This window comes from Rhinoderma darwinii, chromosome 9 (assembly GCF_050947455.1).
Source record: "Rhinoderma darwinii isolate aRhiDar2 chromosome 9, aRhiDar2.hap1, whole genome shotgun sequence".
NCBI lineage: Eukaryota > Metazoa > Chordata > Amphibia > Anura > Rhinodermatidae > Rhinoderma > Rhinoderma darwinii.
Window position 1 is genome coordinate 63391634 of NC_134695.1, and position 24439 is coordinate 63416072.

Genomic DNA, 24439 nt, shown 5'->3' on the forward strand with positions numbered 1-24439 from the left:
TACTATACTGTAGACATAAGACATCGGTTCTAGGCTATACTGCATACATAACGCCTCAGATCTAGATGACACTGTAGATATAACACGTCAGTTCTAGATTACACTATAGATATAAGACATCAGTTCCACACTAGACTGTAGGACTAAGACGTCGGTTATAGGCCTTGTTCACACAGTGCAGATTTGCTTCAGATTTTGCATGCATTTTTTTTAAGCCAAAACAAGAATAAAATCCAGGAGAACAGACCTATAAGGCCTTTCTTTATATATTTATTCTGTTTAGGTTCCGCTCCTGGCTTAAACAAATACATGCAAAAGCTGCATTAAATCTGCACTGTGTGAACACGGCCTTATACTCAGCGCTCCTCTCGTCACTCAGCGTCTTAACTCTGCCCCGCCTCCTCTCTTTTCATTGGTTCTCTGTCACGGACATTTCACAGCCCCCGTATCCCTGGTAACAGCTCTTCGAAGTCCTCCCACTGCGTGACGCAATGCATGCCGGGCACGTCACGCACCGACCAGGCGCCGCGGTGTATGCCGGGTACAGAGAGGCGGCCTGACCGAACCCGGACACCGAACAGGGGATCCCGTGCCCTGCTGCGCTCCACCCCTATACGGGACAGCAGGGAGCACCGGGGCCGGCGCAGGAAGTGTCTGTGGGATTCCCCTGCTCCCTCGGTGTACGGACCCCGGCATCCCCCCCTTCCCCAGCTCCTGTGTGCGGCCCCCGGGATCCCCCCCCCCTCCAATTCCACCGGCCCGGTACATGCAGAACACAGGTTAACACGTTAGTGGACGGATACCGGGAGGACACAGCAAGGTAAAAATCGCGAATGTCCCTACTTCTATGCGGTGTATGTATGATTGTGCGTTATATTACACGGATACCCATGACATGTATTATAATGCGGTTATTAATAGTCCCAGCACTATTATAAGGTTATTATTGTATACAGTCCTCAGGACTAGTCTGTGGTCAGCTCCAGCCTGTCATTGGTGTCTTTGTTATTTTACTATATGGCTTGTTATATGTTCTGATTTATTTCGCACTTTTTTGCCGTGTGCGTTCCGCTGATACGTGCGTCCTGTGTGTACGTGTCTGCGTTGTGTGGCTGGCGCACTGATCATAGTGATGGTTTATTGCACATTTTGTTACTTTTGCTATAAAACAAAGTTTACAAGTTGTTGTTAATGTTGCGTTTTACAACGTACGTTCATCGTGTCGGAGGATCTGTCCGCAAGAGATCATGTATCCGATGCCCCAATAATACCAGTCTAGGGGGTCACCCAGTAAATCACCCCACAGTCCTGATAATAAGGTGTAGAGCGCTGTTTGCAGAGCATCCTTCTGATCTTATTGGCTGATTGACGGGTACTGTGGCATCACACTTCTATAGGAGCCTGGCAGGTGATTCCTCCTGCCATTCCGCTGGGAGGAATGCATTGGTTTCCTGCACCTTCCGTTATTCTCTAAATCCTTGTCTTCCAGGACTACAACTCCGAGCATGCTCTGTAGATGGGCATGCTAAGAGTTGTAGATCGACATCACCGCTTTTGTATAGAATTGCATATAACGTTGCCACAGACGTGAGATAGTGCCTGGTCCCCCAAACAGGTGACATCAGTAGAGAACCCCACTATTTCCAACATTTAAAGAGGACCGGGCACCACTCCTGACATCTGTTTTAGTAAATAATTGTAAATAACAATTCGGGAGCGTCTGCTTAGAACTATGTTGTGCCGTTCCTCTGTTGTTCCTCCTAGAACTGTATGAATACATTGACAACTGGGTGTTACCAGTTGGGGGTGTGTCCCTACACAGACAGACCATGTCCAATCAGTGCTGACCGTGACTGTAGGAACACGCCCCTTTGACCAGGGGAATGGTAACACCCAGTTGTCAATTTATTCATAAATTTCAAGGCGGAATAACAGAGGAACGGCACAACGCAGAGTTCTTAGAAAAGATGTCCTAGAATTGTTGTTTCATGGGGAATACAAGTAAAACAGACATGTCAGGAGAAGTGAAGGGTCCTCTAAGTCTATGGGAGATGCCATGTGCCCCATTTTTGGGATTCTGGGGTTGCAACCCCCACCAGTAAGGCATTAACGGCCTATCGAGTCACGTTTATGACCCTGATGTGACCGTGTCGGTCTTGGGGACAGATCCCCCTTTATTCTGCACAGTACCTGTCAAATATTACCCTGCGGGATTGAAGACTTCTTACCATTGTACACCAGTCCTATATAAATGTCTTCTAGTCCTCCCCATATAATGACCCTATAGACTTCTCATATATAATGACGCAGGACTGTGTCTTGTATGTTTTTGCTCGGTGCCACTTTCCATGATATAATTTGTGTAGTGTGAGCTGGACTTTTATCCCTGTGTCTTCGTATCGGTCGTTTGCATCTCCTCACCATGCCATATAACCATATTGTAGGAATGGTCTGCTGTTTATGTGGATGTGCTGCGTACATTGATCTCCTTTGTATACGTGGTGTCGTCCATCTTCACGCTATTAGTAAATCCGGCCACATATCTTTACACTAATGGAAATCATCGAAAAATCCCCAAGTGGAAGTTACATGGTCAGAAGCGACATGATGCCAAGTGAGATGCCGACGTCACCTGTTGTAAATGCTTTTTCCTCTTCTAAGTCGTGAAATAGATAATGACCTATATTGTTATTGTAGTATTCTGATTTTATGAATGTTTTAAGAGTAGATCATGTATAGCTGCTGGTCATCTATTGTTCATTTGTGGTCTCAGCTTTTTGACTTAAAGGGGTTCTCCACTTTCCAGTCCCTACTTGTTACACTGTGGACAATAAGCTGATCACAAAGTATCCCCCTGCTGAGACCCCCAGCGATCAGCTGGAGCACCCGGGAAGTCCATGCATTACACGGATAGATCATTGATTTTAATAGGGACTATGTAGTGCTTCAATTCCCCTGCGGTGGCGCTGCAGGGGATTTGAGCACTTGCTGACAGGTCTCCACACAGATTACAGCTGATCACTGGGGGTCCAGGCAGGATTTATGGGTGACTCTTATTACAAAATGTGATTTTCATAGGTGGATACCCTCCTTTCTGTTCCCATTTTGTTACAGAGCTTAGTACTCTAGTTAAACTAAATGACAACCCCTGCGGAGCTGTATGGCATCCATAATGTTAGGCTGGGTTCACACAAGCACATTAACGTCCGTAATGGACGGACGTATTTCGGCCGGAAGTCCCGGACCGAACTCAGTGCAGGGAGCCGGGCTCCTAGCATCATAGTTATGTACGACGCTAGGAGTCCCTGCCTCTCTGCAGGACAACTGTCCCGTACTGTAATCATGTTTTCAGTACGAGTCAGGGACTCCTAGCGTCGTACATAACTATGATGCTAGGAGCCTGGCTCCCTGCACTGAGTTCGGTCCGGGACTTCCGGCCGAAATACGTCCGTCCATTACGGACGTTAATGTGCTCGTGTGAACCCAGCCTTACCCAGCATTCCCAGTAAAAGATTTTACTAAGGCTTTGTTCATATCTTCTCCGTTGCAGATCCTGTCACAATTAGCGCTATTCTCCCTATCAAATATAAGCCAATGGTGTCTGTCGTGCGCTGGTGATATGTCACACGACTAAATGGAAACCAGGACGCAGATGTGAACAGAGCCTAAAGCTGGCCATGCTTGTACGGCCGACAGCTATTCCTCCCAACTCCCCCCATACACGCGCACGCTCGGACCGGCCAAATGTGAATGTTTTCTTAATAGGGAGAAAGCCGCTGCCGAACTCCTGGTTATCTCCTAACAATCAAAAGGATCGGACATGTTTAAATCCAACGTGCCCGACTACGCTTTCCCCTGACACGTTAAATGGTCGGCCGGTCCTGCTGAAATTGGGTGGTTCAGCCGTCATTAAAGGGTAGCTAAACTTTTGACATGTCATAAGTGTTAATTGGTGGGGGTCTGAGCAATGGGACCCCCACCGATGGCTAAAACGAAGTGGCAGAAGCGCTCGGGCCGATTCATATCGGATCAGAAACTAAGAGGCACAGCTCTTCTGCTGCTACGTTTTTAGTGATTGGGTTGGGATCTCACTGCTCGGACCCCCACTGAACAAAACTTCTGACATGTCAAAAGTTTTTTAAAAGTTTAGTTACACTGTAATCTAATTTGTATGGCCACCTTAAGAGAGACCAATAGAAGTTTTAAACAGCAGAAGAGGACGGCGTTAGTTTTTTTTTTTGTTTTTTGAAGGAAGTGTTTTATGAATATTTAGCTTCACGTGTTTGATGAACGCCAGTAATCTTAATGCTGCCACTTTCTCTTTTTAGATGATGTGCGAAGTGATGCCAACCATCAGCGAGGCTGAGATGCCTTCGGGGGGGAATGGTAGCCATGGATCCGGCTCTCCCGTACAGACAGACTCTGATTCACACTTTGAGCAACTCATGGTTTCAATGCTGGAAGAAAGAGACCGGCTGCTGGACACACTACGAGAGACCCAGGAAACTCTGGCTTTAAATCAGGGCAAACTACAGGAAGTCACCCATGAACGGGACTCTTTACAAAGGCAACTCAACACAGCGCTGCCTCAGGTATATACATCTGATCTGTCCTTTTATTGCTCTGTAGGTCATTGAATCGTTTCTCTGTAGTGTGATAGAAGTTCTGACTATAAAATGATAGTCCTCGCTGTACTACTGTGGTCCTTCTTATGTTGAGCAGAAGGAATTGTGGTTACTATGAGGATTTCTTGCATAGTAACCTAAATAACGTTACACTGTATGTCAGCCTGTCTGTATGTTGCACCCTTTGATTAACCAGAAGAATTTGATATAGCACTTGGCTGTTTTTAGACATGCTATACAATCTTGGGGGACGAGTTTGACCACAAAGGGGCAGATTACGCACACAATACTGCAATGGGCAAGAAATCTGCCCACCTATGGTTGCCCTCCATGTAATATTGGGTGTAATAGTGAGTGGAAATCTCTTGAAATGCAAAGGAATTGTGGTGAAATACGCTATAATAAGTCTGTCATGTGATGTCACTAGGTGTCCGTCATGCTGTCATATGTCCTTCAGGTAGGAATAATGGCGGAAATATACTGAGGTTATAGTGCAAAACAAAAGTGGAGGTTCTGCACGTAGCAACCAGTCAGATTCGATTGCAGCTCTCATTTTGGCAAGTGAAAGCTTTGATCTGATTGGTTGCTGATATCAAACTTTTACCACCATATGCGATTTACTCCATTGTCTTTCTATAGGACTGTAGGGTTTTCTGGGTTGGGTACCTACTGCGTTTGTATCATAATATTGTCGATTATCGAATGTTTTCCACTGTTCATACTTAAAGGGGTTGTTTTGTGAAGATAACCCTTGTCCATGTGCCCTATTAGGACATATGGGCAGCATAAAAGTGGGTTTGGCTTAGGACCCCCTTCTATGAGACAAAACAAAGCGCCGCTCTGAACGAGCCCGAACCGTTCTGGTGGACTTGTTGCTCATCTGAATGGCTGCCATGTAATACTACATCTTCCCTGCTGTGGCCTCTACATGGACAATGCCTAGCTGGCCGTGGCTTCCCCTGGCAAAATCATCTGACCCGCGAGGGTCAGCTGATCACCCCAGTGGGCCATTTCTGAGAGGGTTTGTTTCCGATAAGAAAACACTTGAACAAATCTGGAACCAACTTTGGTCTGAACGTTTTACTACTAGGAAGAGTTGAATGGTAAGGGGGTACAATGGATGTTAAATTCCTGTTGACAGATTCTGTCAATTACACTAAGATCTGCCAACAGAACATCTTTGGAGCCTGTCAGTCACCCCCCCCCCCCCCCCCAATATCTGCAATTGAAGCAAATACATGTTTCTATGGCTGGATTTTTACCTGTGAAACCTGTTGTCTGGAGATAAATAAGGGGTGCCAGTGGTGACTGGCGGCCACTTATGCCTCCTAGTTGGTGTTAATGCTGTCGGCTGGGTGATAGTCAAGAGCTGTCTAATATCTTTGGCAAGTGTAAGGATCTGATTTGGAAACACAAGCTCCATTCTGGACTGAATACCATAGACTTTATAAACCAGTTATAAAACTTCTGGATCCAGTTTGACTTCTTTTTTTTTTTTTTTTTTTTAGCAACCAGGCAATAAAACTTTTATTAACCACCAGTAGCAAATCTGTAGTAGTCTTCGCTACCTGAGACCTGTTCTAAACTGATGACCTTGGGTGTGGGGAGCATCAGTGGAGGCATGGCGTGGGCAAGACGCTACCTAATAAAGATGGTGATTATTCAGGATGAGATCTAGGTTTACTGTACCCGAGTGTTTCATATTTGCCAAATACACCTTTGCTTTTTATCTGAACACTGGTGTGTTTCTACCTTTATAATTGGTGGGGGTCTGACTTATGGGACACCAGCCGATCCCTAGAATAAAGGGGCACAGAGCAGTTTTAACACGAAGGAGAAGTTGGGAAATACCTGATGTAATGAATTGTGGAGGTGGGGTTTAAAGGGTTTGTGTGTTTTTATAGACCATATTAGGGAATTCTGAGTTAATAGAGGGTGGGGGCCCTTGTTCAGCATCCTCATCTCTTGGTCAGAGGGGAGCGTGTTTACAGAGAGCGCGTTTACAGAGAGCGTCTCTCGCTCTGGAGGACTTGTCCGGTCCTGCATTACACAGACAATTGATATGAATGTGTAATGCTTAACTTGCCCTGTGGTGGCGCTGCAGGTAAATTGAACACTTACTGTCCGGTTTCCCCAAAGATCAGAGCTGATCGCTGGGGGTTACGTTGTGATCTGCTTACTGTCGAGGGTCCCTTGTAACATGTAAGGGATTGTCCAAAGCGTAGAACCTCTTTAAGTTTCAGAAAATAATCCATATAGCAGAGCTGGACTAATACCCGGAGTCAGGTATCGTCTGTGCGTGTTGTCTGTTTTTGGCTAGTCATGGACGTCTATGAGTGTTCTTGCAGTTGGGCCACCAGAAAGTTCAGATTGGCTCCTGGACTAGTATCAGATGTCTACAGTATGTTTCTGCTTTGGAGGACTTGATGACTTGTTGCTGCCGGTATCCTCCGTTGATTTGCTGGCACGGGTTTCTTGGAGACAATAGATTGTGCATGGGAATGTCTCAGCCGTCGTCTTCTGCAGAACTGGAATGCTGCGAGGGCTGTATACGGTTTTTCGTCTCGTATATACAGTATTAAGCTGAAGCAGTGCTGGCCTGGCATCTTTCCTCCGCAATGTAGAATTAGCAGCGAGGACGCCTCCTTAGAAGAGGAGGAGGAGGAGGTCGTCTTCAGCACTCGCTGCATATGTTCTAGTCTGAGTTTTTCCTTTGTTCAATTATCCAGGAGATTACAGTGTGGTTTAGTGAAGGAAAAAAAAAAAGTCAAGGTCCATGTCTATAATAAAAAGCGAGGAGAACAAGACCACTTCATAACGTTCCCGCTGTAGACCGCATGGATTTAGCTGGAAGATTATGCTTTTATTTTTGGAAAATTTCTCACCATCTCATTGGCTGCACGTGTACTTCATTGGGATCTTTTTGAGGTCTGTAGGAAATGTGTTAGGCAATTGCTTAAATAGCACCTCCCTCGTAATGGAAGCAATAGCAAGTCATCAAAAACAGTAGAGGAATTTGGGGAGGGGGCTTTATCCAGAACATCATAAAACATTGTGTAGTCTATGGGAAACCACAAGGAACTGGAAATTTTTCCTAGCGGCCCGGCTGTCGTTTTTAATCTCCCCATGCTGCTAAAAGGATCATTCCAGAATTCTGGTCTTATATATAATTTCATCCTGCTCCCCGAACACTGCGCCTAGAATATTGGTTATGATTTGATAGCTTAGATTCTGGGATTTCATATGATGCCAAGATCTGAGCTCTTGCCCCTATATTCTAGTGTAGAGCATTTAAAGTCATGCCGTATAACATAAGGGTTAGGAGCTGCAATACCAGACACCACCCACAGACAGGTGTGGTGCTGTTTCTAAAAGAAAGCTTTTCTAATCCTGTAGAGCACCTTTAGGCCATGTTCACACACACATTCAGTGTTTGGCTCAGTTGTTTTTTGTTTGTTTTTTAGCTAGAGCCAGTGGATTAAAAACGAAGGAAAGGTATGAAGAAAAAAACTGATGCATCTCCTTTCTTTTGTGTCCATCCATGTTTGGTCAAAAACTGCATCAAAACTGTGTGTGATCCTGGCCTGCAAGAAATATTCTAAGCAAAGCTTAAAGGGGTTGTCCATGATTAGGAAAACATGGCTGCTTTCTTTCAGAAACCGTGCCACACCTCTCCACAGGTTGTGTGTGGTACTGCAGCTCCGCCCCCTTCCCTTTATCGGAGCTGAGCTGCAATACCAGACTCCACCTATGGGCAGATGGGGTGCTGTTCCTGGAAGAAATCAGCCATGTTCTTCTAATCATGGACAGCGCTTTGCCTAGAGTCCTGCTGCGCCCCATTTCTGGTCTTCCTTGGTTCCACCAATTTGAAAGTAGGGGGTGTAGGCTGAATCTGAATGTGCAGGGCTAAAGAGGGAGGAGCATGACACAATGTATACTTCTTCCTTACCCAACTGAACCACTGGTTTTCCTATTTATCTTCTCTTTTTGAATATGGATTTCTGTACATGTAAGCCGGGCTGTAAAACGCAGGAGCGTTTGGGGTAATGATATTACGTGGCCCTCACCAACGGTTTCACGGTCCGGCGTTCTGTCTGCCTGCAACGTGCCTGATCATTTTTCATAGAATATTCCCTCTGCCGTCTGTAATCGTAACTCTGAAGGAAACCTGCGACTGCCGGAGTCTATTCTGGACAGAAGGCAGTGAGGTGTGATAAAGAAATCCTTTCAAGAGAAGATGGGAGATGTCTGGAGGAGAGAACGGGGAAGGACGGGGCCCGGGGCCGCTCTTCCACCACTATGTCAGGGCAATCAGCGGTTATGTTCAGTGACAGAAGTCTAGAGGCGGCTGAAGGGTTTTGTCAGATATTCCGCGCGTTGCTCCTGGGATTACACGCTGCTGTCATCACATTCTTATTCTGTCGGCTGTTTGTGAAGTGTAAGGTGCTTGATCATCCCTCAGCCATTATTTGTGATGCTGCTGAGCGGATCTTGGAACATTTTAAGTCACGTGTTAATGAAAATTAATTCTGAGTATGACTATATTGAGAGGTGATGATGTAATAGATGTGACGAGTCTTGAGTCATCCGCACATATTCCCAGTGAAGGAGTTTTTTTTTTTTATCAACATGATGTTTTTGTTTATTTTTCCCCGCAGAAATTGTACCACTCTTCTTCAAAGGCTGTTTCTGGTATTGCATTAATATAAATGGGACTGGGCTGCAATACCAGACACAACCATAGACTAGAGTGGTGCTGTTTTTCGATTGAAGCCCTTCTTTTTTTTTTTTTTTTTTCGTACTCTTCTTTTAAAATCCTAAAATACATTTTGAAGGAGATGATTGGGCAGAGTAGTCTTCCATTGCCCCACTCTGTAGGCAGCAGCACAGAGTATTTTTGGCCAGGTTGTCTATGACCGCTATCGCTCTTTTGTGACATGCACATTCAGCTCATCCACAGTGTCTACGGATGAGGGAAGAGGAGGGTCTGCTGGTTACCTCTGGCACCCAACTTCTGCAAAATATACTACCCCTGATTAGAGCTGTCACATTCCCTGACATGTCTGTTTTAGTAAATAATTGTATTCCCCATAAAATTACAATTCTTGAGCATCTTTTCTTAGTACTCTGCATTGTCGTTCCTCTGTTATTCCTCCTAGAAATCTATGAATAAATTGACAACTCAGTGTTACTATTCCCTTTGTCAAAGGGGCGTCGCCCTACAGTCTCACCTGTCGGCACCGATTGTACATTGTCCATCTGTGTAGGGACCCCCCCCCCCCCCCAAACTGGTAAAGCTCAGTTGTCCATTTTATTCCTTTCTTTTTTTAAGGGGAATAACAGGAGAACGGCACAACATAGAGTTCTAAGAAAAGATGCTCCAGAATTGTTATTTCATGGAGATTACAAGTATTTACTAAAATGGACGTGCCAGGAGCAGTGACGGGTCCTCTTTAACCCCTTAATGACCGGGCCATTTTGCACGTTAATGACCAAGGATTATTTTTTGTTTTTCCACGGTCGCATTCCAAGAGTCGTAACTCTTTTTTTATTCCGTCGACATAGCCGTATAAGGGCTTGTTTTTTGCGGGACGAGTTGTATTTTGTAATTGCACCATTTTTAGATGCTTATAATATATTGATTAACTTTTATTAACTTTATTTTAGGAGAGAATTGAAAATAAGCAGCTATTCCAGCATTAATTTTCACGTTATAAATTTACGCCGTTTACTATGCAGCGTGAATAACATGTTAACTTTATTCTATGGGTCGGCACGATTACAGGGATACCAAATATGTAAAGGTTTTATATGTTTTTTCTACGTTTGCACAATAAAAACCCTTTTAGAAAAAAATTACTTGTTTTTGCATCGCCGCGTTCCAAGAGGCGTAATTTTTTTATTTTTCCGTCGATGTGGCCGTACGTGGGATTGATTTTTGCGGGACAATGTGTAGTTTTCATTAGTACTATTTTGGGGTACATAGGACTTATAGATTAACTTTTATTTTATTTTTTATGGGGGGAATGGGAGAAAAGAGAGAATTTTGCCGTTGTTTTTTGCGTTTTCTTTGGACGCCGTTCATCCGGCGGTTTAATTAATGTGTTCATTTTATTGGTCAAGTTGTTACGATCGCGGGGATACCATATATGTGTATGTGTGATTTGTTTTGACCGTTTTATTAAATAAAACCACTTTTTGGGGCAAAAAAGTAGTTTTATTTGACTTTGACTGTAATTTTTTTTATTTTTTTTTTCACAAACTTTATTTAACGGTTTTACTTTTTTTTTTTTAGTCCCACCAGGGGACTTCACTATGCGATGTGCCGATCGCATATATAATGCTTTGGTATACTTAGTATACCAAAGCATTATTGCCTGTCAGTGTAAAACTGACAGGCAACCTGTTAGGTCATGCCTCTGGCATCGCCTAACAGGCAGATGCTGAAGACAGACCTGGGGGTCTTTGTTAGACCCCCGGCTGTCATGGAAACCCGACGGCGACCCGCGATTTGTTTGCGGGGGCGCCGATCGGGAGACAGAGGGAGTTCCCCCCTCTGTCAAACACATTAAATGCCGCTGTCACTGTTGACAGCGGCATTTAATGGGTTAAACTGCCGGAATCGGCGCGCGCTTCGATTCCGGCAGTTGCAGCAGGAGCCAGGCTGTGTATAACAGCCGTGCTCCTGCCGCTGATCGCGTGGGTAAACTGTCAGTACCCGCGCGATCACAGGACGGATATATCCGTCCTCCTGCGCGAACTAGCAGCTGCTGAGGACGGATATATCCGTCCTTCGGCGTTAAGGGGTTAAATGTGGCTTTGGGCTGTGTTCAGACATTCAGGTAATTTACAAAGAATCCGTTGCAGAAATCTGAGGCTGACACTCAGACTTCTGCCGCGGATGTGCCGGCAGATCCGCATGAGAATTGACCCCATTGAGGCTGAATTTGTGCCTTAAGTCATCAAATACTGAATACGTCAACGTAGCCTTTAAATGGGTATTTCAACCTCCAGCTTCTTTCACCTAGAAAAATGCTAGATCGGTGGGGGTCCGACTGCTGTGATCCCCACTGATCGCCAGAACGGGGGATCCTGATCTCCTATCCCCCCCCCCCTCAGCCGCAGGACAGAGGCTGGGAGGAGTTTGATTGGAGCTGGCCATGTGCGGTGCCGCTACATTTAAAATTAATAGGGCTGATGGAAATAGCCCTGGAGTAGCCCTTTAAGTCATGTGTATTTAAGGCTCTGTGCTGGATCTGTCAATGCCCCGATGCCTGATGGACCCCACTGACATAATAGGAACCATCGGGTTCCGTCCTGGCATCCATTGTTTTAGCGGAAACAATAGTGCTGCATGTTTTTCTATTCTTCCCGTCGAATCTGTGACAGAGACTTCAACACAAATGTGAACAGCGCCTCGGTCAATGATGTTACTCGTCTGGCTCCAAAATTCTTCTACAGTTTGGTGACCCCCGTTCTGGACATAGAGAGCTGTCTATGAGAGAGCAGGGATCCGCAGCTATCTGATAAGTATGGAGTGTTCTGCAGATGTGCCATAATTGTTTAAGTTGGGATAACCCTTTAAATCAGGAATTTTGGAGATCAGGTAACAACTACTGCCCATAGCGGCCAATCGCAGCGCAGCATTCATTTTTCCAGAGCAGCTTAAAGAATGAAAGCTGCGCTGTGATTGGTTGCTATGGGCAACAAGGCCTGTTTTTCTTTTTGGGGCATTTTGTGCAGGTTATTAGTGGCATTGACCACGTTTGGGCCGGTATTTGTCTGCCTGCGTAAAATTTCAGTGCTGAAATTCACCTGTGGTGCGTATTTTTAGTTCCTTGTTCCGCATCATGTCCATTCCTGCTGCGGAAGTGGATTGAATTCAAAATCTGCACCATTTTTGCAGTAAAAAAAAAACCACAGGAAATGGTGCGGTTTTTCCGCAGCCGACTGTCCGCTAGTTTTAGCGGAAATGCTGCAGAAATTTTCTTCAGCAATTCCGTTACGTCTGGACAAGCCCTTCGCATACAGGGACATAAAGGCTGGATCTGTTTAGTCAAGAATAACAAGAGGCGTGTGACGCAAATCAGGCTGACGGGTCCATGATGAAAATTAGGACGTGACTTTTTAATTTTACTGCCCCCCCTCCCCCGGTGTTATTGGCCCGGCCCTAAACATAAACCAGATTATCCTGAAATATGATTGTTTTTCCTGTTCTGGTAAAATGAAGGAAAAGTGTCCTCTACCTGTGGGATTATCACCTGCCATCCCCACATCAAAGATCTGAGGAGAATTTGTTATTGTTTGGCGTCTTTTTACCGTTTAGACTTCGTATTGTATTAATGGTTGGAGGGGCCGGGGGTGGGGACAGGGTTAAAATTCCCTGAAATGAGCAGACACCAGAAAATGATTAGTGAGGTCTGGGTGTTAAGTCGGCTTCAGAGACCATTTAATAGAGTCCATATGTTGCTGCAGCGGCCGAGTGAGACTGAGGTAAGCCCGTCTGTAAACCATTGCCATTTTTTTAAATATTTTGTTCCGTAAAAGAATTTCAGGACTCCCGTCTCTCGCCCCCTCCCGTTATTTTAGCTGCATTCACCGTTTTAGCTAAACATAATGTCTAGGCGGGTTAAACGCCACATATACGCTGTCGCGTTCAGACGTGGTGACGATATTTGCGGTTCACTATAGGAACTTGTAATGTTTTACTTCTGAATTGTAAACTTTTGTTTCTAGTGTGTGGTTTGCAACTTCAGTTCTGTTCCTGCCTCATGTTCTCCGCTTCATTTCCTGGAAGCCATGACGGCGGCCATATTCTACGATGGGAATGCAGGATTAATGACATTGCTGAGGTGTGAGGCACTTGGTGCCTTAGGGCTTATTCAGACGGATGTATAATAGGTTCTTGCAACGCGCGTGATTTTCACGCGCTTCGCACAGACCTATGTTAGTCTATGGGGCCGTTCAGACAGTCCATGATTTTCACTCACCGTGTGTCCGCTGCGTAAAACTCACGACATGTCCTATATTAGTGCGTTGTTCGCGCATCACGAACCCATTGATGTCAATGGGTGCGTGAAAATCACGCGCAGCACACGGAAGCAGTTCCGTGTGACGCGCGTGATTCGCGCAACAGCAGTAAAAAGTATGAATGAAAACAGAAAAGCACCACGTGCTACAAATATACAGTGTCATAATGATGGCGGCTGCGTGAAAATCACGCAGCCACGCATCATACGCGTCTGACACACGGAGCTGTTAAGTGCCTTTTGCGTGCGCAAAACACCGCGTTTTTTGCGCGCACAAAATGCACACGCTCGTGTAAATCCTTAGGGTGACACTCGTGCTGTTTGATACTAAGGGTGGATCTGGTCATTCAATGTAAGTTGCAGTTATTGGATGATCTGTTTTGTGAATATAAGTTAGGCGTCGTTCACATCTGCGTCATCGCTCCGTTTAGGCGTTCCGTCAGAGCTTTCCGTCAGAACTGAACCCTGACTGAAAGAAATGGAATCCATAGGTTTCCGTTTGCATCACCATTGATTTCAATGGTGATGGATCCGGTGCAAATGGTTTCCGTTGGTCACCGTTGTGACAAAACGACGGAACCCTTACACAACGGTGACAAACAGAAACCGTTTTCACCGGATCCATTGCCATTGATATCAATGGTGATGCAAACGGAAACTATGGTTTCCGTTTGTTAGTTTGGATTCCGTTCATGGGTTCCCCCGACAGAAAGCTTTGACGGAACCGATGAACGGAGTCCTGACGCAGATGAGAACGAAGCCTAAATGGTCTGAACAGATCTCTGTAGTCAGGAACGATTATTTTGTTATTGTATGTGCATGGATTACTGGTGTGTACGTTCGGATCAGTTAAGATGTCTGTTGTATCTGTGTTTTTTAGAGAGGTGGCTTTACTTTAAATTAAAGGGGTTGTCCTGGATTAGGGCCTGTTCACACCTGTGACAGTTTTTTTTTTTGTTTTTTTTGTTCTGCTTCGTCAGAGGAGCAGAACAGCGAAAATCCTGGAAGTGCTTCTTCTGTTGTGTGAGGGAAACGATTGGCGCCCGACACATCCCAATCACTTTATTGGTTTTGGTCGGGTTCCTGTCATGGTGTTAATGACTTTACCAGAATAACTTTAGCATTTTCAGCCAGATCTGTGATGAAGGTCCCAAGCGGAGCCTCCAACGGAAATGCCAGCAGGCTCTTTGGAAAAAATCCCCTCCCCCCCCCCCCCCCCCCCCGCCCTGTAAATCAGTGCCACTCCTGCTCATGGGTTCTTTCTGGTATTGCCGTTTTCAAGTGAATGGCGTGGAGCTGCAATACCAGAAACAGCCCATGTTCAAGAGCGGCGCTGTTTCGAGGTGGGAGAGAGGATAATTTTTTCCTAATCCTGGACGGCACCCTGTTTGACGCAATTGTCAAAATACTTGTTAGTAGCCGTGCATCGTCGTGGGTGAAACGTCTGTTTACCCACCAAATCTTGCGGTCATTAATGAATACGCCCTTTATACCTGCACGATTTTGCATTGCATTTCTGTCAATGCTGTTTTGTGGGGCCTCACACTTGGGGTATGTTCATACGCTGTTTTTTTCGGGACGAAAATGCCTCAAAGTATGCCTGAGAAATTTCTAGCTAAACGCCTACAAACATCTGCCCATTGAATTCAATGTGGAAAAACAGCGTTTCTTTCAGATGGGGCTTAAAATCAGAGGCTATTTTCTCTGAAAACAGCTCCGTAATTTTCAGAAGTTTTTGACTCTGCGTGTGAACATACCCTTAGATGGGAAGGGACATTGTTGGGGGTCCAGAAGTTTTTTTTTTTTTTTCACCAAGTGCTGGAACCCCTTTGTTTAGGGCAATGGTTTGTTTGTGGGGGGTCCTAGGTCCCTCACCCCCTCCAGTGTGGAGCACAGACCTAAGGATAAGCTACTAATATCACCTATGTATGTTGGGCTAGGGCTACAAAGCAAAGCGGCGGTAAAATTGTGAGACCACCACGACCGTGCCAAGTCGCAAGCAACCTCTCGGCAATTGCAAACAGAAAAGTGTAGGAATTTTTTGTTATACCCAAAAGGTCCCTTGTGACTTTTCCGCATCGGGAAACATTCAGGACTTGAAAATCCTGTGTTTTTAATTTTTTTTAAGCAGGAGATGCGTGGAGCCCTAGCCAAAATAATTTTCGTGTTCGGATGAAGACTTTTTTTTTTTTTTTTTTCCCCTCCCCCCATCAGTAATCCCAGTGAAGAACAAACACTATATAATCTTGTAATGGCTGATAACAGAGAACAAAAGATTGCATTTCACAGAAAAATAAATGTAGAGAAGTTAGACTTTAGCTTTAGCGTCCCTTTAAAACGATTTTGAAGTGTTTGTTGCCTGTATTTTGTGCGTGGGTGGGCGCTTCTATTTATACCAGTGGATGAACAATGCTGCGGCTACATGCGAGCTCTGCTGCATCGCTGCCGTGTGCGTCCGCTGCGCTGTTTGTGTCACATTGTGTAATACAGCGCTCAGCGACAAGACCTGAAACAATAGGGTGACCACAAAACTTTTGCTTTTTGTCGGAGTTGTTCTAACGCCTGCCGTAGTATTATCAGGATAGGTGTGTAAATTCCTACGTGACAGCCGGGTCATTTTATTGCCTGTAGTACAGACAGATAACAGGTTTTCTGCAGAATCCCGCAGCGCTCCCCATAGGTTATTAGAGGACTTGTACAGTAGTGCCTTTGTTTTGCTCTGCGGTAAAGTAAATTCTTTCCTGGACTCTGTGCCAGACGGCAGACAATTATATCTGGCAGAGTAGATTTGTCTGTGCGGTGACTGAGAATGCATTGGGTTTATTTTCTGTTTTTGTGCATTTGTGTGTTTTGTAAGAGAGTCTCCCACCAGCGAAGGGGCTAATCCCGTTATAACGGCGCGGTGTCCGGACGGCGTCAGGCCTTCTGCTGAACAGATGGTCACAGGATTGGCTACTGCAAGAATACAACTAGCCTTTTGAGTCTCCTGTAGATTCACGTATTGGAATAGGTGCTGCTTTTATACTCCGACATAACAGACTATATAAAACACTTGCTCATACATATAGGTAGAAGACGTAAATGACCCCCAGCCTCCAATCAAATCGCTGCAAAGATAAATTAGGGCTTATTTATATTTATTTATTTTTAAATTAATAAAGTTTAATCTTTGTGTGATGAAAAATTATACGGCTTTCTAATATACTGTTTCAATCCTGTCATTATTTTTAAGATCACTGCTTGCTGTCAGCGAACGGGGTCCTTGTGGAAGCTGTTTTCTCCCCACAATGAACATTTATTACGTATCCTCAGGCCAGGGGATAAATATTTAATCGCTGGAAGCCCCACTACTGGGACCCCCACTGATCACTTGAAGAAGAGTCCAGAGACCCCGATCGTTGTTGTTCTTCTTTTCTGCACAAACGCATTGAGGAGAACTTTGGATGCACCACGCATGTTCGACTACCGCGTCATTCAAAGTCTATAGGACTGATAGAAACAGCGCTGAACTCCGCTGTTTCTGTCAAACTCGTAGACCTTGAAAGCGGCTCAACTGCGTCTCCATTCAAGCTGCTCCTCACTGCGATCGTGCAGTTAGGAGAAGCGGGGGCTCGGGACCCTGCTCTAGTCATCAGTGGGGGTCCCAGCGATCGACTGTTGATAATGATAAAATCTCAGTCCTTAGAAATTGATGGCCTATCCTCAGTATAGACAATCAATACCTGATCGGTGGGGGTCCGACCCTTGGCACCCCCACCGATCAGCTGTTTTAAAAGGGACCTAGGTGCTCATACGAGCTCTGCTTCCTGTCATTCCTTATCTGCTCGCCCTGTGAATCACTGACACATTTGCAACAGCGGTTCACAGTATTTCAGACTTCTCCCATTTACTTGAATGGAAGAAGGCTGCAAAACTGAACCACCGCTACAAGTGTGACAGCGATACTCCGTACGAGCAGGTTTAAATGAAGGGGAAGCAGCGCTCCTACGAGTGCCCTTGGGCCCCTTCAAAACAGCTGATCGGTGGTGCTGTGGATCAGACCCCCAGCAATCATGTATTGATGGCCTATCCTCAGAATACCCCATAAATTTCTAAGGAATGGAAAACCCCTTTAATTCTGGGACAAAAAACACCCTTTAAAGGAGTTGTCCAAGATTTATAAACATAACTGCTATCTTTCAAAAACAGCGCCACACCTGTCTGTGGGTTGTATATGATAATGCAGCCCATCCCCATTCACTTTAACGGATCCCAGCTGCAATATCATACACAACCTGTAGACCGGTGTGTACGCTGTTTTTGAAAGAATGTTGTGTTTGATTTTTTTCAATTCTGAACAGCCCCTTTAAGGCCTGAGGCCCGCCACCTTGTGCGTCTAGGCTTGTAATGTAGCATGCGTTATGGAACTGTGTGTGAACATTGTGCACGTATAATTAGTCTCCGTAGGCAAGACCCCATTGAAGAGTATTACTATGTGGTACGGATCCGAAATACAGTTGTGCCTTACATCCAGTGGCTGACAACCTGTACGGATCTAATACTTCTCACATCTAAGCTACACTTGTACACTGTCTTGGCAATCCTCTGAGTCCATGCTGATATATTTTATTTACACCAATACATTATAGCAAATTCACGGAGGCTTGTGCCGTTAATCTATTTCGCTCATTGTAGCAAACCTTCATATGCGAGACGTTTAAGCTTTGTATGAGATTTTGGCCTCTTGAATTAAACAAGATTGTTCCCATTCACTGACATCAAGCAGAGATCTTGACAGTGCTGAGGAATTTAGGCTTTTGCAACCTGCTCGCTTTCCTTGCAGAGACTTGACCAACCTTCCACTCGATCTTGGAGACTGGAGATTACACTGGTATAGGGGAGATGGGGGAAGGTTGGAATAGATGCACAATGTTTTATTTAAAAAAATATTTTTGGCAGCAGTGCTCATAGAATCCAGTGGTCCCCAACCTGTGTCCCTCCAGCTCCAGTGAAACTACAATCCCCAGCATGCTCTGGCTTTGGCTTCTTGAGCCTGCACTTCCCGTTGAGTCGTGTTACTGGATCAGCTGTAAAACTTAGTACAGCGTATTTTTAGCTGTGGAGTTAGCAGACGGTAATCCAATCTGTTGTATTTGTGTCCCCAGCATTGTTTGCCAGCATGTAAAAAAACCAAATAAATTACATAAAATCTGTTGCAAGACAAGCATCTGGCTCTTGGGGAAGGGATCACCTCGTGCGACCCACACGGAACAGTCATTGGGTCAGACGAGGAGAGGACCACCCTCGGACAGATGATGTTGGGGCAGCCGGCTGCTCTCCGTTCTCATCGCTCCCCCAAGAGCCGAGTCTGTCAGTCACCGGCAGTAACACTTTCCTGTCTGTGGCGAGAAGTGAATGGGAAATGTTACTGCATGTAGCCCGGATGCAGGACGACTGGAATACATTATAATATATTCCGCTTTATTAGGAACAGGGCTGCACGTGGTGTTCACTCTTGGATCAGGATTGTTGTTTTTTTGGCACGCTTTTACTCCTGTTTTTTTCGGAAAGCTACATTAGGGAGAGTAGCCATATCTGCTAAACATCGAGCACCTCTGAGTTGGCTGTGATCTTGGTGATCGCTGAGAACATCCTGCAGGGTCCTAGTGCAGGAAAATATCACCTACGACATGGCTGCTCCGGCGCTGTCCAACACAAACCGAGGCCTTCGTTGTTCCCCAAAAAAATGTGTTCTCTTTGTACTGTTGGGTGTATTCTGTTGGCACAAGAAGTCCGATCATGAACGTATGAGATAACACAAAGCGCTAAACAGGTCCAAAATAAAATCCATGGGAACACGGAGCTTGTAATACTCAGACGTGGCCGATCTCTCACAGATTGTTGGTACAGATTTTGCAACGAAAATCCGCAATAGCTATACAGTACCATGTCAGTGAATGGGGATTTTACCAAAACCCATTATTTTCAGCTCCACAGAATGCCTGTTATGTCGTGGATTTGCAGCACATTTCGTCCTTTGCAAGTGTGAGACCACGGCAAATCCGAAGAAAAATCTGCCACGTCTGTATTTAGCCTAATGTTGTGCGGCGTGACTGACTGTATCCCAATTGTTATTTATAATGAAAATGCATGCAAATCCCTGTGTAATATCTTGATCTTCTACACCAATGTGGCCAGTGACTTACTGCCGGCAGTTTATTTTTTTTTTGGGGTTGTTTTCCATTGATGTCTGTAAGGGCTCGTCCACGCGTAGCGGAATTGCTGCGTATTTTCCTTCCAGAATTCCAGGAAATACACAGCAAATCCATTGTGTGGACATGCCCTAAAAGTTCTCGCCTCCAAGCCATGAAAAAAAAAAAAAAAAAGTGCACCTGGCTCTTTAGTACTTTGTCCGTCCCTTGACCTAAAGCCATGGAGTCTACATTTCGGCTGTCAAACTCCTTCACATGCTTGTTATTTTTATAACGGAAGCTATGATGCTGTGACTGATCCCTTGTCTGGCAGATCCAAACGCACACTGACGGACTCCATTGAATTTAATATAGTCTGTCTCGATTTCCAGTACTTTCTGCGACAAGGATAGTGCTGCAGACTGCTCTCTGCTTTGTCTACACTTGCATTGTGACTGCCAGAAGCTGCAATGCACTGCGGGATCTGATGTACAAGGGACCCCATTGACTAATGAGGTCCGTCTTTGCGACAGGAAGAATAGTTCTGCATGTAGCACTATTTTCCCCGTCAAATATGACAGAATATTGGACGGAGTCTCCAACCCAGATGTAAACAGAGCTGACACGTTTTGGGAGTACCTACTTCACTCATAGCGGTTGTTCATCTTCGCACCTAGATATATGGCACTTGGTCCGGGGTGACATCATTGTAAATTCAGATTCGCACTGTTTGATGTATAGAAGCTCTGGCGACCGAACTGTATTGCAACAAATAAATATAAAGTTGTATAGTCCCCCGAAGTTCACCAGAAACTGTACATATCCGTCATCAAAACAAACATAACAATAAGGGAAATCTATTTTAATACTCTTAAAGTGTCGCTAAAGGTTCGACAAACCTCTGACATGTCATAGTGACATGTCAGAAGTTTGGATCGGTGAGGGTCCGAGCACTGAGATCCCCACCAATCGCTAGAACGAAGCAGCTGAAGCGCTTATGTGAGCGCTGAGCTGCTTCGTGTCTATTCGGCTCTTTCCGCAAATAAATGTATCTGTGTACGGACTCAATTAAAAGTCTATGAGCCTGTACTCCGATACATCGGCTTTCCGGAAAAAGCCGAACAGAAACTAAGCAGCTGAGCGCTCACGCGACCGCTTCAGCTGCTTCGTTCTAGCGACTGGTGGGGGTTTCAGTGCTCGGACCCCCACCAATCCAAACTCCTGACATGTCACTATGGCATGTCAGAAGTTTGTAGTACATTTAGCTACACTTCCAGTCGTACTAAAGAAAACAAAATTGTTTTTTTTTTTTTTTTTGGGTAATTTTTTGCAAACTTTACAGGTTCTTGGCCTATTTTATTGAAAGGGCTCTGGATTATCTAGACCAGGGATCTCAAACTCGGCCGGGTAAGTGGGTCGCATATAGAAAAAATGGGTAGTTGACGGGCCGCATTACTTTCAAATATGATACAATACAAAATTATTGTTAATCAATTAGTTATTAGAACTACTATAACACTATATTACTAGAATAATAACACTACATTACTATAATAATAGCACTAGGTTTAAAATTTGAGATATTTCTCCACGTGCTTATTTCAACAATCCAGCTTTCCAGTTTAAGTGTCGCTAAATGCAGTCCGGCGGCTCAGTTAGCACACATGTCAAGATTGGGCAGCCCCTTTTTAGATAGTGCCGCAGTGCCCTCTGTGGATGCTGCCGCAGTGCCCTCTGTGGATGCTGCCGCAGTGCCCTCTGTGGATGCTGCCGCAGTGCCCTCTGTGGATGCTGCCGCAGTGCCCTCTGTGGATGCTGCCGCAGTGCCCTCTGTGGATGCTGCCGCAGTGCCCTCTGTGGATGCTGCCGCAGTGCCCTCTGTGGATGCTGCCGCAGTGCCCTCTGTGGATGCTGCCGCAGTGCCCTCTGTGGATGCTGCCGCAGTGCCCTCTGTGGATGCTGCCGCAGTGCCCTCTGTGGATGCTGCCGCAGTGCCCTCTGTGGATGCTGCCGCAGTGCCCTCTGTGGATGCTGCCGCAGTGCCCTCTGTGGATGCTGCCGCAGTGCCCTCTGTGGATGCTGCCGCAGTGCCCTCTGTGGATGCTGCCGCAGTGCCCTCTGTGGATGCTGCCGCAGTGCCCTCTGTGGATGCTGCCGCAGTGCCCTCTGTGGATGCTGCCGCAGTGCCCTCTGTGGATGCTGCCGCAGTGCCCTCTGTGGATGCTGCCGCAGTGCCCTCTGTGGATGCTGCCGCAGTGCCCTCTGTAGATAAGGCCACAGCGCCCTCTGTAGATAAGGCCACAGCGCCCTCTGTAGATAAGGCCACAGCGCCCTCTGTAGATAAGGCCACAGCGCCCTCTGTAGATAAGGCCACAGCGCCCTCTGTAGATAAGGCCACAGCGCCCTCTGTAGATAAGGCCACAGCGCCCTCTGTAGATAAGGCCACAGCGCCCTCTGTAGAGGCTGCCCCAGTGATGTCAGGGGCTTGCCCAGAACTGGAGTCCCAGGCAAAGCGCTAGAAGGCTCTTCCTGGGACTCCAGCTGTGCTCCTGACATCACTGGGACTCCTGCTCTGGGGAAGCCCCTGACATCATTGTGGATGTATGGATAGCGATGTCTGAGGCTTCCCCAGAGTCCCGGAGCAGAGCCGATAATAGCGCTCTGCCCGGGACTCCGCTCTGGGGAAGACCCTGACACAGCGATGTCAGGGTCTTCCCCAGAGCGGAGTCCCGGAGCAGAGCCGATACTAGCGCTCTGCCCGGGACTCCGGCTCTGGGGAAGCCCCAGACATCGCTGTTCATATGTGGACAGTGATGTCAGGGAATTCCACAGAGTCCCGGAGCAGAGCCGACACCAGCGCTCTGCTCGGGACTCCGGCTCTGGGGAAGCCCCAGACATCGCTGTTCATATGTGGACAGCGATGTCAGGGAATTCCACAGAGTCCCGGAGCAGAGCCGATACTAGCGCTCTGCCCGGGACTCTGCTCTGGGGAAGATCCTGACACACTGTCCATATATGGGCAGATATGTCAGGGAATTCCGCAGCGTCCCGGAGCAGAGCCTATACTAGCGCTCTGCCGGGACTCCGCTATGGGGAAGACCCTGACACACTGTCCACATATGGGCAGTAATGTCAGGGAATTCCACAGTCCCGGAGCAGAGCATGTACTAGCGCTCTGCCCGGGACTCCGGCTCTGGGGAAGCCCCAGACATCGCTGTTCATATGTGGACAGCGATGTCAGGGAATTCCACAGAGTCCAGGAGCAGAGCCGACACCAGCGCTCTGCTCCGCTCTGGGCAAGACCCTGACACACTGTCCATATATGGGCAGCGATGTCAGGGAATTCCACAGAGTCCCGGAGCAGAGCCGACACCTGCGCTCTGCTCGGGACTCCGGCTCTGGGGAAGCCCCAGACATCGCTGTTCATATGTGGACAGCGATGTTAGGGAATTCCAGAGTCTCGGAGCAGAGCCGATACTAGCGGCTCTGTGTCCCGCGGGCCGCAGATGACAGCCCCAGGGGCCGCATGCGGCCCGCGGGCCGCGTGCTTGAGACCCCTGATCTAGACATACAAAATGCAGGTTTGCTGTAAGATATTTGGGTGTTTAAAGAGCTTTTCAGGACAAGAAGCGTTTATTCTACCTTCAGTAGGGTCAGTTCACAGAGTTTTTTGATGCTGAAACCGTGTCGGAGAATGCGCCAAAAAACGTCCAAAATGACTCCCATTGATTTCAATGGGAGGCGGAGGCGTTTTTTTCCCGCTAGCGGAAAAACTGTCTCGCAGGAAAAAGAAGCGACATGCCCTATCTTCGGGCGTTTACGTCTCTGACCTCCCATTGACATCAATGGGAGGCAGAGAAAACGTATTTCGCAGTGTTTTTTGCCCGCGGCGCTCAATGGCCGCAGGTGAAAAACTTAGCGAGAATCAACATGCAGACAGAGCAAAATCTGCGTCAAAATGGCAAACTTAATTTTGAGGCAGATTTTCTGCCTGTAAAAAATCTGTGTAAACCCAGCCTTAAAGGGGCAGCTTAAAACTTGTCTCCTTTCATGGGTCGGGTCCAGCACTACGATGCAGGTTCACAGTTTGCGTCCTTTAGGATTCTCGTTTACCATATCGTGGGGTCGTGGTTAGAAGTTCATCCTCTATTTTAGAATCTCCATATCAGGGAGTTTGTTTGCTGTACCCGGGTGTAGGCGGTGCCAGCTGCTGCCTTCTCTTTGTACATAGGGCCTGGTGACCATAGGGTCAGTGACCGGCCTATTCTCCTGGAATTCCTCTCTCCTTGTTACCCTGCAGTTCGATCCTTTAGAAATAAGCGGAGACTGAAGACAAATTGTCATTCCTTTCTTGTGGTTACAGTTTGCCTAAATCACGTGTCGCGCAGACCCTCGGCCCTCCGTTCCTACATGTTCTTAGGAGGCCGTTTTCTCCCTCAAATGTGTAAGAAGCGAGGAAACATCTGCTGAATGCCCGTCCCCCGGACTTGATATTGATCTTTGTAATCATTAACCCCCGTCAGCGAGGAATTTACTGCCGCAGTGGAAAGGTGTACCGGTGAAACTTCTTGCAGATTATTATTGGAGGTTATACGAAAGTTTTTGCAGCTGTTTT

At 46.4% G+C, this 24439-nt stretch overlaps 1 protein-coding gene across 13 annotated transcripts in view; it reads left to right on the forward strand.

Annotated features, from left to right (window-relative positions):
• Nucleotides 1–464: 464 nt before the first annotated feature.
• Nucleotides 465–24439, forward strand: part of PPFIA1 (PPFI scaffold protein A1) — a 95329-nt gene continuing 71354 nt past the window's right edge. For all 13 annotated transcript variants that reach the window (XM_075837963.1, XM_075837965.1, XM_075837967.1 and 10 more), the window contains exons 1-2: nt 465–820; nt 4329–4592. In XM_075837963.1, coding sequence (XP_075694078.1) covers nt 4329–4592 — 264 coding nt within the window. In that variant the 5' untranslated portion in view covers nt 465–820. The remainder of the gene's footprint in view (nt 821–4328; nt 4593–24439) is intronic.